A 16,389-nucleotide genomic window follows, 5' to 3' on the forward strand; every position below is an offset into this window, starting at 1 on the left:
CCACAGCCCTCTCCAGGGCTGCTTTTAACCCCTTCTAATTTAGGAGTGGGGTAGCCACCCCACTACAGATGCCAAGCAGCATTATAGGGTCAATGTCTTCCTTGTCATCGTTGACTCTATTCAATCAGGCCTTACACGTCGATTTGTACCCTTTTTGGGTTTCTTTGGCAGTTCAACAGATTGAGTAATGAAGATCTTCTTTCTGCAACTGAACAATTTCAGCAACAGTACAACAAAAATCTCAAAAGATCTCAGTGACGAGGTCATCTTCCTCAAACGAATATATTCCACAAACTTTAAACTGGATTGCAAGCCAAAGGAATTGCTTCAAGAAATACTCAAACTTGGACTCTCTGGGGTGTTTCCTAATATCACAATTGCATTGCGTATTTTTGTCAGTTTGCCTGCATCCGTGGCTTCAGGTGAACACACCTTCAACGTGTTGAAGCAGGTAAAGAACTATCACCGTTCAACTATGGGACAAGAGCGTTTGAATGGGCTCGCAATGCTTAATATCAACTGTGATATTGCACGAAAGCTAGATTTTTCCTCAATAATTAGTGCATTTGCACAGAAAAAGGCTAGAAAAGCATTTGTTAAATAAAAAAATATTCAAATTATGTCTCACTCTTTTTTTGGTGCCTTATTTTGTTTTCATGTGTTGACATTTTTTATTTTTATTATGGCTAGGGGCCTCAAAAGCTGGAACTGGCCCGAGCCTCTCTGGACCTCATAGAGGGTCTGACAATGGTGTCTGCTGAACTCATCATGGAGTAGCATGGGAAAGTGTCTTCCTATGGAGGAAGAAATAAGGCAGCCAACCCTAGAAACCTCACAGAGTATCTCCATGAAAGTTTCATCGAGATCTCTCAGGAGCAGGGCCATCCCTAGCTATTCTGGGCCCTATGCAGCCCCCCTGCGGGGGTGTGTGGGGCCCCAGGCCTCTGCGGGGGTGGGGAGGCTGGCTTGGGGGGCAGGAGGGAAACCACCCCCCAGCACTCACCAGCAACGTGGCTGGAGCTGGGTCGCTGCACTTCCCACTGCCAGTGAGAGCAGGCCTGGCCCTGTGGCAGTCCTCAGCGGCAGGTTGAGGCGGGGCTGGGGTGGAGCAGGGGTGGGAAGAGGTGGGGTGGCAGTGGAGCAGGGCGGGGGCTTTGGGGAAGGGGTGGGAAGAGGCGGGGCTGGGACAGAGCAGAGGCGGGGGCCATGGGGAAGGGGCGGGGCGGGGGCTGGAGCAGGACGCAGCTGCGCAGGGCACCAGGAAATTTGGTGCCCCAAGTTTCCTGGTGCCCTACACAGCTGCGTACTTTGAATATGGGTAAGGATGGCCCTGCTCAGGGGGATACAAGGGACGTCCTTATGTATAGCAACAAACTGCTCCACATGCCCTCCCTACCCCCGCCACCTAATCCTACAGGGGAATGAAAATAACTCTACCTCAGCTTGTTGCACTGCAATCTTTTCTCACACAAGTAAACTGATGAAAAGTCGATACATGTGTCTTTGGGAACCTGGGATGGTCCAGGCACCATCTTTCCATTTAAACATTGTAATGGGAAAATACATGCACACGCTTACCCAAGTTTCCTTCCCTTTCATCAGGCTCATCTGTGGTTGGCTGGTAGGACTGGCAAGAATGTGGTGGCGTCTCAAAGAGGTCCTGGCTCACTGCATAGCCCATATATTCCTCCTCGTCACTATTCATGGCCAGGGTCTGTGTCTTGGGCTCCTCGGAGGTATCTGTAATGGTCTAAGGGGTGGTGGTGGAGACTCTGCCATACTCATTGTAACAGTGGCAAGCCTGTGGCTCAGCACCAGATCTTGGTCTCCCTGGCCTCATGGCATGCCCGCCACAGTTTCTTTGCTTTCACGTGTAGATGTCCACATTTCTATGACTACTCCGTAGCTGTGCCTGAGCAGTCCCTTCTCCCCATGGGCCCAGGAGATCCAATACCTCCTGTCTACTCCAGGCAGGAGCATGTCAAAAATATGCGGAGTTTTCCAAAGGTGAGGAGTGGCTTCTGGTCTGCAGGACCCTTGGGCAATGAAGTTCACCGTTGTGACCAGAGCAGTCAGTGTCAGGCATGCACTAGAGCAGTGTTTCTCAATGACCAGTCCGAGGACTGGCAGCGGTCCCTGAGATCTCCCTGACACAGTTCAGGAAGGCAGCAAGCTGGTTCCTGGTATCAAAAAGGCATAGGCACTGGAAGTAGGAGTGCAGTTTTTACATGGAGTCCTGGTGGCCTATCTCGTGCCCGCCCCTAGCTGTGGCTACAGCCTTGGCCCCCTTACTCCTGTCTGGGTCCCCCCATCCCAGAGACATAGCCTGGTCCCAGGTCTGGGGGGAGGAACGCGGACAGAGGCAAGAGGGTTGGCTTTCAGCACCCCCACTATTAAATTATTTTCTAGCACCACTGCAAAAAGGTTGAGAAACACTGCTAGAGGATTAGTAGGGTTGACGTAGGTCATGCAATGTCTACACTCACTCTGCATCAACCTCAGTGCATCAACCAGGACTCGAGGCTGTCCAGGGAGGTCTTGTTACTGCATCACCAGAATGGGACTCTTATGTCAGTAGGAGACAAATTTGAGTGTAGACACATGCATGAATTGGTTGATGCAAGATGCCTGTCATCGACCTAACTGTAGCGTAGACCAGGTCTCAGGATAGTGTTTTAAAACAACCCCATAGGTGGAGCTAGACATCTCACAAGTAACATGCTGTTTGTAGCAGGATGGTTTAGGATATGAGTAGCTGGATGGCTAAAAACCTTACTATAACAATGATAAGCCAGCAGTGTATTTAAATATTGGCTGATGTTTGTAGGTCCAGACCTGGTGCTTAACAAAGACTTTTATTTTAATTACAGGTATTACAATATTGTTCTTATTTTATTATTTGCATTGCAGTAGCACCTAAGAGCCCTAGTCATGGTGCAGAACCCCATTGTGCTAGTTGCTATAGAAACGCAGAACCAAAGGAAGGCCCCTGTGCCAAAGAGCTGACAGTGAAAGTAACAAAGGAAAGCAAATGTTAGGAAAGCAAATGTTTCCAAGTCTGTTTTTGAATGGCCTGCTGAAAGTTTGATATAAAAACTTGACACTTTCTATTAATTACAAAATTATTTGAAGTTCTGTGGAATTTACTCTTTTAAACAATGTATTTAAACTCCCTTTACTATCATATTTAAGTCTTTAAAACACATGCTTTTTGAAAAGTTTTGACTCACCATGTGAAATAAAAATATTAAACACAATGATACAACCCTTTCTCATTTAAAGTAAGTTTCAGAAAGCCTAGGGAACACTATGTGATACCTTTAAAAGCACAGGCTGAATTTTCCATGATAGCAGGCCAGGTCATCCCCATAGGCACATATCAGAAAAGAGAGGCCTGGCTTTTCATTATCTTGATTTCAACAAAACTGTGTTCCCTGCAACATACCTAATGCACGTTCTCATTGCCACGTTGCAGGTCACTCAGAACACTGACGCTGGACTATAAGAAAATAATTGATGAGGAAGTAAGAAGTTGGGGGGGGGGCATGGAGGGGAGGTGATGGTGGTAAATCAGTAACATTAAGTTCCCATTAATTTAGTATGAAGAAGTTGTTTTATGACTAGTCTAGAAAGACGTTTTAAGTCAACTGGGCAGGGCAAGGTGTGCTGAAGGCTAGTTCTTCTATTCTTATTACAGGATGGAAGTGACAATTAAATACTGATTTTCATTTGTATGGAAAAGATTTTGGGTTTTCAGACTCCAGGCCTGTATTATACAATATATAAACATCATCTTAAATGTAGTGCCTTTACATTCCTAATGATCCCAAGATATTTTGCAAACTTCAGCTAATACATATAGGGATAATTTTATCCTTCACTAAAATGCAACTGGCTCTGGAGTGAAACATATCTATAGCAACTATTTAACATGAGAATGACTTAGGATTTAGGATAGGAGAAGAATTCCGTATCCAGTTAAAACTGCAAGGATACTGAAGCAGGCAGTCTATAATCCCCTACATTTGAATTCATCTCAGGCACATGATTTATACACTTATTCTTCTGAAAAGCCAAGGAAATTTAATGACTACAAATGATTAGTGATTTATGGACCCAAAGTGTTTTATCTCATCCAAAAGTCTTTTGATTCAATTTAAGACAATGAACTTCAGATTTTGAATTAGGTTTTCAGTTCTGATGCTTGAAAATTCAGAGAGATAGATGTATTATGGCCATAAAATAGTATTATTTCTTTATTGCAATTATTTCTATCGAAATAGTTTACCAACAGTTTGTGGAAAATAGGACTTTATACCTATGGATTCTTCAGTCACCGCTCCTAAGCAAGAGACCAACTCATCTGGAACTAACGTCTGCTCTTGAACATTTTCAGTGGATAGTGGACTCTTCCACTGGTTTTCCAAAAGCGTATTAGGTTCTTCATCTGTTGTATTGAAAGTGTTGCTCTGTCCGCTTCTGTTGCTGTTTAAAATAAGGTTAATCTTCTCAAGTAAAAACATATTGCTCCCAGTTCCTTCAGCATTCCACAAGGAAGTAACAGGACTTGTATAATCTTTTAAGAAAACATGTGTATCTTGGCTTGAGAGATATGTGTTTGGATCCAGTGCTTGGGACTGTGTTTCATAAGTATTACTAAATACGTTTCCCAGTGGGCTTCTGTTGGAAACCTGGGGCTTATAGCCATTGTTCTGCTCAGTATCTGGAGTGCTGACAAGCAGTGAGTTTTGAGAGATGTCCATATGCTCAGTGGCCACTTTTCTGTTTCCCTTTTTGGTGTCTGTGGTCTTGCACTCCTCTTGCAGTGATGTCTCTAGTACTTCCGTAATGACTGGATCATTATTATCCAAGAACAACTGGGTGGAATTGCTACTCATTAAATCACTTTTTTCCTGAAAAAAAAAATTAACAAATAGATAATATTTTGTAAATGGTAGAAATGTCACTGCTGTTTCCTGAGAGAGAGACAGGAGCGCAGATTCAAAATCCTACTCATTTCACCTATCCTTACTGTTCTCCCTTTCGGTCTCTTTCTTAGCATGTGTTACCATCATTTAACCACCTTCTGCAAAGGGAACTAGAGGAGAGGAGGAAAGGGAACAGGTGAGTGTGCCTGAATATTTTTCAACACGCTTCAGGGCCAGTCCTGATTGTAGCACTATTATTTAATATTTAGGTTGCAGTAGAGTCTCCAGATCTCAACCAGGTTGGACCCCATGGTGCTAGGCACTGTACACACACACAGAGAGATGACAGTTCCTCCCCCAAAGAGCTTGCAATCTGATTTCCAGAGCCACTCCAGAATGTCACTATGCTTGCTGTGGAATCACGGTGAGCCATGACTCATAACCACAGCATAACCTGTTCCAGATAGATTCATAGATTCCAAAGCCAGAAGGGATCATTGTTATAAACTAATCTGACCTCCTATTAGTGCAGGCCATAGGACTTCCCTGAATTAATTCCTGTTTGAACCAGAGCATATCTATCAGAGAGAGAAGATTTCTCTCACTTTGGTCTGCATTTATTTGTCATAACTTTTTGCATATGGAGTTAAATTTGAGCTGTATAGAAAAATGAAAACAACTGGGATCTTGTTTTGACTAGTTACCTGGAGTGACTTTACCACACTGCTGTTTTCCACGTTAGGAAAATCTTCAGTCAGCCATTTTGGTGTCAATGATGCAAGTGCTGTGTTAACTCTTACATAAAATAAAATAAGTAAAAAGTTAATGTATTGTATTAGTCACTTAGCAGGGTAAAATTGCCTCTGGACAGAGTGGCAATATGAGACCTATGCACAACTTATGTCTCACTTCAGCGGCATATAGGCCTTGCATGTGCCCTCTGCCCAACGGTGACATTTACCCTAGGAGTATTAAAGGCTCATTTACTTACAGTAATGTGATATAAATAATGGTGTGCTGTGAATTCTCAGAATTTTTTTGAAAACTGAATCCCATTTTCATCATAAAAATAATGTTGAAACCTCCTGGCAAATTTCAATTTAAGTGCCCAGTTGAGTACCCCTTTCTCAGACTGAGTTCCATAGAAGTCAGAGAAAGGTAAATCCTGAACAGGGCTCTTTGGGAACATGAAAGTAGCTTGGTAGATGCACACAAGTGAGTCAGGGCCTGATCCTGAAAGCCCTCCATATGTAGAATTCCTAAGGAAACCATGGAGAGCTCCATTTGCAGATTACATGTGGGACTCGGCCAAGAGAATATAGCTTGAATCCCACACATTTCCTATCCCTGTGAATCAGTTTGATGCTAACAGACTGACTGAGCCTGAGGGATGGGGTAGGTTGAGTCTGGCTTCACCCCTGGGAAGGGGACAGGCTCTGGAAATTGCATAATGCTTACTCTGGTCTTATGCTAGGTGGCTGCTACTGAGGAGGCAGTATCCTCTCAGATTCAGCCTTTGCAGCTGTGTAGCCTCCAAGGCCTGCGGTGCTTCCACGAATCAGAAATCACGGAAGCCATTTAAGCCCTCGTGCGAAATGTATGGGTTTAAATTTACAGTGTTGCCAGCTGTCAGACTGGAAAAAACAAGAGGAAGAGGATGCATATGTTTCCTGATCTGTTGAGATTGGCTCAGGCACATGGTCAGAAAAACGGTGGTATTGAACCTTGACTCTCTTACAATCAAAGCTGCTCTATAACCTGCACAAATGAAAATTACTTAAAAGAAACTTTAATTGAGCCAAACTTCCATGGATCTCACTGTGTGGTACAGTGTTCCTGAGGGAGTAGGAAGTCTCTGGTTTCAATTAAATGCTTTTATTTAACAGGTGCATCAACAGCAGAATAGATGAAACCTGATTCTGTGTTTGGTTCAGAGAACCCCTAAACACCATCTGTCCACATATTTCTCCTAAGCCTACTTTGTGTTAGTGCCATCCTTTGGATCATGCAGCTTAACTCCATATGCAGGTTAATCCACATTAGGAAAACCTTCAATCAGCCATTTTGGTGTTATGCCACAGGAGTCTGCTTGCCCAAGAACCACAGCATTTCACTCAAGTTTCCTGTACAGGTGTGTTTGATGCAGCAGCGGATGGATTCCTAGATATCAATATCTTAGTGAAGCACAAGATTCAAATGTTGATGTCATTCACAAATAACATGCCCATTGTTCTGTGAAGTCCCTGGTTCGGAGGGAAGGAGCAGGGGATACAATACATTTGATACTGTAGCACTGGTGAAATGGATGTCAGGAAGTCTTTGTAAAATATTTTAACTGTTCTGACTGATTTTTCTTTCTGCTGCCCCTCTCCCATGATCTATTCCTGTTTCTAAATATCCTAATGTGGGATTTTGATAGGCAAGCTCTATTTAAGCAGTAATTTCCATTTATGCCTCAGCAATAAAGTTTTAAAAGATCAAATATAGGCCAACATGAGACCAAACTTAATTAGGGTTTGGATTAAGGTTTTTTCTTATTCTTTTTTTTTGTATGCCTATTTTATGAAATACCCCTTGTTCTCTAAATATGGGCTTTACAGAGAAATGGTCAGATTATTTTGTGTTGTGATTATCTACCTTATTGTGTGTGGGGAAAAAAAAAATCTAGGACATCTTTTGGCAACATATAATTATGAATGGGGAAAGTTGCCCTGGATAACAGGGGGCTGTACAAAACTGGATCAATTTCTATAATTCTAGGTTTTCTGAGAGAGAGGTATATTCTGGAGACTAAGGGGGGAAAAAACTGAAAAGAAAGCAGTACCTTTTTCTAAGTGATTTTTTAAATATCAAAGTTAAGAAAACAATTGATAGTATGATCGCACCAGTGCCTATTCCCCAAAAAACTTCTCCATCATTATCTGAAAAAGGAGGGAAAAAAAGAGAATTAATCAAATAGCTTATATCTTAGGGAAGATTTTTTTTCTAGGCCCCAAACCTGAAAACATGTACACACGTGTGTGAGTTGTCCCATTGAGTTCAATGGGATTATTAACACACATAAAGTTATTAATGTGCATTAGGGTTTGCAGGATTGGGGCATTAGCTTGTAAACCCTGGTGAGAGGACAAACCTTTTTCCAAAAATGAAGCTTAGAAAGGCTGAAGAAATCTTTCCTTCTTAAGAAATGTTGTTGGGCCCATTGCTCAGCTGACATACATCAGCATAGCTCCACTAAAGTCAATGGAGCGATGTTGATTTACACCAGTTGAAAATCTGGGATGAGACACACAAAATAGAATATTGAGTGCTTGATTCAGCCCATTTGTTTAAAGATGACAAAGCAAGGGAGATGAATGTGCACTATTGTCCTAATTGTACATTCCCTGTGCACCCCAAGCCCTCACTGTCTTCAGTGAGTGCAGGACCAGAGGCTAGAGGAGCAGCACATTTTACACTGCAGACTTCTGTACATTTGCTGCTGTGATCTGGCTGTGAGAATCTAGCTGTGGAAGGGAGTTTCCAGGCAAGCACTTCTGAGAAATATGGCCATTGTGTTTAACCATTACTTACATATAAGAACAAATGTGTACACTCCTTTTAAATTGATCTTTTATTTGGTTTTGGCTGCCTGACTCTGAACCAGCAACACAGAAGTACCTTTATTGGTTACAACAAACCAGAAAAGTAACTGAGGTTAGTGTTACATGAGAAATAAACAAGTCTTTGGCTCAAATTATGGAGTCAAAATAGCTCAGCCAACATGCCAATGTGTATGATCAGGAAATGCTATCTTATTCTTTGTCTCAGTTTCTCAGATCTTACCTGTTGTCACATACATTTAATTTTAAGTGTCTTAACAAAACAAAAAGACCTAAAGAATAATTGTTGCAATAGCATAGTATATACAACCTCATAGTATTATGCCCTAGACTAACCAACATGTGTTGTTTGCTTTATAGGGCTGTAGCATTCTTGTACTGGTGAAAGGGTGTGTTTTTGGCTGGGCCGTGTCTCCAGTAACAAACCAAGTGTTACTAACTTTTCACTTCTCTGCTATCACGTCACGAAACTGCCATCCCCTCTCACAGTCTCTGAGATACTATCGGTACCACATAGCACAGCTAAAACCACCCACTTCTGGTCAAGTAGAAACTCTTGCTTACCCATTCTGAAATACTATCTTCTTACCATAGGAAATCTCCCCTGTAGCTGTGGTGACGATTACAGGTTCAGTATAAATGCTTGTGTTTGGAAGCCTTTTCACTGAAATAATTCAATGAGGGAGAGAAAACAGTGTTGTGGTGACAACCTTACAGAATATGCTTCCTTTAAAAATTGGATCTAAAGTGCCTAAATCTGTTCAAAATGGCATTTAGGCACCCAAGACTGCTTAGGTGCTTTTTGAACATTTTACCCATGTCCTTACTGAAGGAAAAGAATAGAGCTGTTTCACTCAAGCCCCAAGGCAGCTGTTAGCAACTATTTGCCTTGGTGCCCAAGCAATTCAGTATGGATTTTTGTAGACCTGCCTGGAATTTAGACACAAGTGCAGAATGCCCATACTTACCCTTTTCAGCTCCCCCACTCTGAACTGGATGCCTGCCTGAGATTTCTCTTACCAATGCTGACTGCCAGTAAATCAGTTGCCAAACATCCTTGTCTAATGAGCCTCTTTGTATAATTTTTAAATGATAAAAGAGAGAAATCCCTATGCCACTGTGCTGTGACAGGGATCCCATCAGAGAGATTTCATTAGCTTAGTGTGGATTTTGATGGCCAAGACCACAGACCAGTATGACAAATTGTACTACACAACTTGCCTTTATTTTAAAAAAAAAAGCATATTTATAGCCATGGAGTCCCATATCTATGTCTATCTATCTATTTTAGGCCTTCATAATCTGGACTCCCAGGAGATGGAGAACACCCACTCAATCATTTTTCCCTGCAGTCTAAATGTCTGAGAAGAACAACACTGCAGCCTTGCCTGAATTTCTTTTGAATTCTTTTTGATATCATTCATTTTGACTGGCTGGATGCAGAGCGAAGGCCAGTGATTGTGCGTCGCTTCCATGGAAGGAAGCACATTTTTACTGAACAAAGTCATGAGCATGGTTTCTTGTTTTATTGTTGCAATTCCCTTGGCATCTCCATTTCCCTCAGCCAATAGGAGGTGTCTTTGATTCCACAGAAAACCTCTTCCTTTAATTTTTGAAGTTCCATTCTATGCTTCTCACTTTGTTTTTAAAGTTACAGTCAAACTCTGTGCCCCTAGACCTGGCAGTTCAGGCCAGCAAGTCCAACCCTGATACGTTATTTTGAAGGACTTTTTAAAGCTAACAAAGAAAAGTTTACATATACAATTTATCCCTTTTTAACAAAATACCGTAAAGGTTCAAAACTCTCCATCTTATAATATCTTACAACAGGACAATATCATTACACTAAGTCTTATAATAAAACGTTGTAAGAAGTAGAGTTGAATGACATCGAGATTTGAGCCATTGCTATAGAGTAATGCAGTATTTTTTTTATAAAGGAAAAATATATTGTAGGTTTATACATGAACATGTACTGGATTTCGAGAACTGCTAATCCTGCTAATGATAAACATCATTACAAGATATACTGAATTCTGAACATATGTTTGATTCTCAGGATATGAAATACCATTATAATACTGATTGAATACAAATGAGTCATCACTGTGGACAATTACAGTCCATGCACCGTATAATTTACTCTGTTCTTTGGTTCCTCTATTGTAGTCGTGCCTAGAACAACACAGTTAGTAATAATAATGGTCATATGTAGCACGAAATCATTTTTCCCCTGTCACTGAGCACCACTTAAAAGAATTGTGGTTATCTTTAGATCTGTGCTCTATTTGGGTTAAGGACATGACCTTCACCTGATGTAATTTGTTGGCCTATGTGAAAACTCATTATATGAAGTTCAATTTTGTCAGGACTTGCTATTGTATGACGATTTTCACAATATATCATTTGTTAACACTGAAGAACTATGGGAAGGGGGAAAGCTGTGGGTGTGGAACGAGAAATGTATTGATTTATACATTCAAATATATTTAGCCAATATTAGTGGGTTGAGACAGAATTACTATATTCTACATGGAATGCTGCCATCATGTGGCTCAGGTGGAAAATGCAAATTATAACAATTTACCTGCACCATGGATGTTACTTAGAACTAGTTGAATCTGTTATTGCAAATAGTTTATCTGGTCACTTTGGCCCTTTCTTCTGTTCATGACCCAGTCCTGATTTCTAAGAATATATTTGGTTTTTGCAAGCATTCATAAAAGAGTTTATGCAAACTGATTTCCACAAAGTATTTCTTTCAACTATGTCTTTAACTACTTGTGATTCATAGTGTGTGTGGTTGGTCACCAAAGGCATATGGCATTGTTTTTGTTCCCTGATTGGATGATTAAATACTCTTAAACTCGGGAATAATGAATGAATTATAAAAATAGCAAATAATGAGGTCTGGAATGAAGGAGCACTACAAGAGATCCTGAGGCTCTGGTTGTAGAGACTTGGCTAAACCCACAGTGGAGATCCTTGCCACAGTCAGGAGGTCTGAGACTTTATCTTTGATTTCAGTTATTTGATGTCTATTCCTTTACCTGTTGGGAAACAGGGAACTGGTAAGGAAGCAATCCAGGAGTCAGCAATATGGCACTTTCAGGCACAGAGCTTAGCTGCCTAACTTTGGGTGCTGGATCTGAACCCAGAGGAGAGGGCAGGCTTGGGTTTCCTTACCATCCCCAAGTGCAAAAGAAGTGATCCCGCTATGCCTGAGCCTGATCACAAAGGGGCACCTCTGGTGTGCACCCACCTGCACAGCACTCCTCCTCTCTTCATAAAAAAACTCACACAACACCTTTTCCGCTATTCAGCTGGCTCTCGTGCCAGTAGTTAACCTTTCCTTTTTAAAATGTCTTGGTTAACCAAGACTTCGACGCGAAAGGAAGACTGCCAAACTCAGAGACTGATTTCTTCTTCTTCTCTGGACCTTCTCCACAACTGTTATATGAGATGAAATGTATGTGTCACAATATCACTGCTGTGTCAACTGTCAAGCTATTTCATACACTCGTCTTGGTACTAGTTTCAGTGCAGTCTTTGCTCTGAGCCGGTCATTCAGGCTGACATGGTTTATAATCAAAGGTGGGAAGGTGACTAATTCACAAAAGAAGAAGAAACACTATTCACTTGTTTTTGCCCCAGTGTGATTCACATCTATATTACCTATTTTCCCAATGGACTTGAAATAGCTTTTACATTTTAAGGATTTACGAGCTTCCTAAATCAACTGTTAACAGAGACAAACCCATTTAACTAAGTGCTTTAGAGTAATTACAAAAAGCTCTTGGAAAACTGGGGTTGTGGATGACTGGGATAAATTATATATCTATATAACGTATATCGTTGACCCCAGTCATTTATAGCACATATTTGATTTCACATTTGTAGCTTAAAATCACAATATAAATATTGATATGTTCTAGCTCAACCAGAAGATATAGGCTTGATGCAGGAATTATCAGGTGATATTCTATGGCCTGTGTAATGCAGGAGGTCATACTAGATCCTTTAATGGTCCTTTTTGGCCTTAAATCCTATGAGTATATTACCAATATGTTCAATAGTATCGATAACATTCTATACTTAGATCCTGTAGTGTCTTCAGCAGTGCAGCAAACATCACCCTAAGCTATGTCTTGTTGAGAGTTCAAGATTTAGTGTCTTGCTTATACTGATTCTCCCACCCCCCCACGAGTAGATGGAATATCTGCAGCCTGGTTAGTTCCTATGGGAACACGGTCTGCTGACCTAGTAACTAGATCACCACATTGGAGACAATCAATTTGTCTTTGAGGAAGGACAACACTGAAGACCGTGATCAAATAACTTTGAGTATTTACTTGAGGTCATGCCTCCTTGATGGAAAACATTGGCAGGACTGCCCCCGAGAAAAATCCTGGCCAGAAACATAGCCAGTTTGTCTTAGGGGCAATGTATGTAGAGCTTCAGGTAGCTCCTCTGGAAATATATTCAGAGCAGCATGAAAAATTATTTTGTGGCTTTGTGGAAAAAAACACACATGTTATCCTTGTCTCCGCTTATGGGTACAGTAGCTTTTCTTTCCCGAAGAAAACAGCCAGTAGAATTCTGATGGCCTCCAAAAGTGTGTCTCTATTGATCCAGAACAAAAGATCAGGTTTGGGCTTTGTGTACATTACAGATTTCATGAGTCCAGGCCAGGAGAAAACAGGACCCTTTCTGTTTGATTTGGGTGTGAAAGTATGTGGAGTAGCTGTAGGAGAGGGAAATACTTGTGTTCTCCCATATTGTTCTGAAGATCCCTGACTGGCTGTTGGCTTGTCCCAGTGTGTCACTTCAGCTGGTGGTCTGGCCAAGGATCAGTTGCACAGAACATCTTAATTAATGTTGTGCATCTGGTTCCCAAGCAGAACAGAGGTCAAAATAATGCTAGAGGCCACTCAATTATCCTACAAGGGAGGCAGGGGCATTCAGAATACTGGAAGTCATGCAAAGCTTTCTCTTATTTTTCTATATTTAGACCACGTAGGGCCTGGCCTGGGACCTACACAGCTGCTTCTTGAAGGGAGGTTAGGAAGCGTCACAGCTTTGTCATTTTCTCCCCATAATAATGATGCTGTTTCCCCACATTGCATGGGCTTTAATTGTCAAATGTGCCCCCAAAAGAAGCAAATTTTGTCCTCTTCCATTATAAAAAATGAAAATTCTCCCCATGAACAAATCTGCAGATTCTAACGAAAATTCACAAACACATCAGTATTTGCACCATCTTGAAAAGTGAAAATTGATTCCCTTGAGCATCAGCTTTAATTATATTGTGTCCCATGAGCTGCAAACTACATTATACCCACACAAAGGCAAAGTACAACTGTATTGACAAGGTCCCTGCTAGTGGTGTTCTGGTATCCAAAGAAAACCGCCTTCTTTCAAACTCCTTCTAAAGTTCTGCTTTTCTCTATAGTTCAAGGAAGGTGGGAGAAAATTGATAGGTTTAGCCATAGTTTATAAAATCAAGTAACTCTACAAAATTGCCAAATCATGGAAAGATCTGGGGGAAGACTGTTTTCCATAAAAACCAAACACTGAAATGTTACTTCCATCCCAGCATGCAGTGACTTTACCACAAGAGCACACTTACCTAAATCTACCAGATAGAGTTGGCCAGGACATGGCTTGCTTATTCCATCATGATATACTGCATATACTGAAATGTTCATTTGAATTCCTGCTGTGATGTCGCCTGAAACGAATGTTTTATTTAAAATTTCTGTGCAAGTTAAAGTTAAAACTGCAGAAAATTCTAATGGGATATTTAAAGAAAAGGTGAAAAGAGACCTGGTCTGAATATATGGGAGCAGGAAGGAGCTAGGAATGCTTGAATTCTATTCCCATTACTCAGACTGACTATCCAGTTTGGGTCAAGTCACTTAACTAGAACTGGTCAGATTTTTTTTGGGGGGTGGAAAACTTCATTTTTTTGCAGTGAAAAATCAACTACTGAATGATACACTCTGGGCTCTCCTTTTGGAGAGGTGAAGCAGTGCATCATGGGTGTCTTTGGCACCTTGCATCATGGGAAGATGTTGTCTGGCTGGGAAGCCTAGCCCATAGAGGACAATGGAGATGTGAGGCAAGTGAACAACACTTCCCAGGAGGCATTGCCTGTAGCAGCATGGCCAAACCTAAATATTTTGTGAGTTTGGCTGAAATATTTCCATTTTCGGGGCTTTTAAAATTAATGTATTTATATATTAATTTTTGACAAAAAATTCAAATTTTCTTGGAAACCTCTCTCTGCTTCCCCATCTCTAAGGGAAGAGCACTCATTAACATTGCAGTGAAGATTAATTAGTTAATATCTGTAAAGTGCTTTGAAGATGAAAAGTCTTATGGATATTTGACACCACAGTGACTGGTGGTTTTAAAAAATGCCTAGAAGGAGAAGCATATTATTATTAACTTGGGAAGGAAATTACAGTTTAATACAGACTGAATATAGATAGCTAACTTATGTATGACAGATCTGTTCTGATACATAAAATTGGAGACGACTGTGTTGTGAGAGAATTTGGGTATCAAATTTTTCACCAGTAATAAAAACTATAGATCCAACCTTCCTGAATCTGCATTGCTGCAGATTTAGCAAAATTAATGCATTTGTGCATATGTGTCATAGCAAATTTTATAATCTCTGTGGTGACATCGGTTTAACAGATGGAAGAATTAATTAATTGTGTGTCAATTACAGAGGCTCTGTTTTCCCCACTGTACATTCCACTGTAAAGACCCTATTCGTTAACAGTTTATGGAAGGGATTTTAGTTTCATATTCATTTACATGTAATGTAATATGGCATCCAATGAGAAGATGACTACAAAGGATGTGTTCATTTTTTTAATTTATACAGCTGTATTTATTATGATGAAAGCAGCTACCAGTTTTCACTTGAATTTGGTTTCTCACATTTTCCTCATAATATATCAGTACAGAATCTTTTTTCCAACTAATACAGTTAACTGGAGTCTCATACTAGGCTATATTGCTACACTGCTCAGGATACAGATCCCATTATATGCAATTCACCAAGACTATGCTGACTGATTTTAGGGGAGTACATATGTCAATGATCACATGGAAATGTGGGGACCAGGAACACTTTGCTGGCAGGATCTGCATTCAACACAATGGAGAGACAAGGTGGGTGAGGTAATATCTTTTTTATTGGACCAACAGAAGTTGATGATGGTAAAAGAGACACGCTTTTGAGCTACATAGGGCTCTTCTTCTGAAGCTCGTCTCTTTCACCAATAGAAGTTGGTCCAATAAAAGACATTACTTCACCTACCTTGTCTCTCTCTCTCTCTCTTTTTCTCTCTCTCTCTCTCTCATATCCTGGGATCAAGATGGCTACAACAACACTGCATTCAGCAAAATGGGACACATACCAAAATGGGACACAATCCTTATTTTGCCGGATGCTCGACCTCAGTGGGAATTTTGCCTGAGAAACGCCTGCAGGTTTTGTCCCCTACAATTGTTCAGTAACAATAACCGCAGAAGACAGTTGTTGCCTCACATATTACCGCCTCCTCTCCTGTCCTTTCACTTTTTATAGACACATTTCCATATATACCACTCTTCGTTGCCCACGTATGACTTCATTCCTTCCCACAATCTAGCCAAGTTTCATGTCTTACTGCTTCTTTGTCTTCTCCCTCTTTGTGACTTGGTCCATCCTTTCACAGAGCATCCTAGATTTAGAACAGCCTCCCAATTAATTTCCCCAACCTCTTTCAGACCACGTAACTCTTCCTCCTGCCTATCTGCTACAAACATATACCTGCTCTCCTTTATCATATTTGTACTGT

General features: G+C 41.0%; 1 protein-coding gene across 1 annotated transcript in view; it reads right to left on the reverse strand.

Moving 5' to 3' along the window:
* Positions 1–4,243: 4,243 nt before the first annotated feature.
* Positions 4,244–16,389, reverse strand: part of IL23R (interleukin 23 receptor) — a 39,270-nt gene continuing 27,124 nt past the window's right edge. The window contains exons 11-15 of the mRNA XM_077824681.1: positions 14,160–14,261; positions 9,120–9,194; positions 7,753–7,849; positions 5,633–5,723; positions 4,244–4,913 (exon numbers count right to left, since the gene is read on the reverse strand). Coding sequence (XP_077680807.1) covers positions 4,272–4,913; positions 5,633–5,723; positions 7,753–7,849; positions 9,120–9,194; positions 14,160–14,261 — 1,007 coding nt within the window. The 3' untranslated portion in view covers positions 4,244–4,271. The remainder of the gene's footprint in view (positions 4,914–5,632; positions 5,724–7,752; positions 7,850–9,119; positions 9,195–14,159; positions 14,262–16,389) is intronic.

Source organism: Eretmochelys imbricata, chromosome 8, assembly GCF_965152235.1.
Source record: "Eretmochelys imbricata isolate rEreImb1 chromosome 8, rEreImb1.hap1, whole genome shotgun sequence".
Taxonomy (NCBI): Eukaryota; Metazoa; Chordata; order Testudines; family Cheloniidae; genus Eretmochelys; species Eretmochelys imbricata.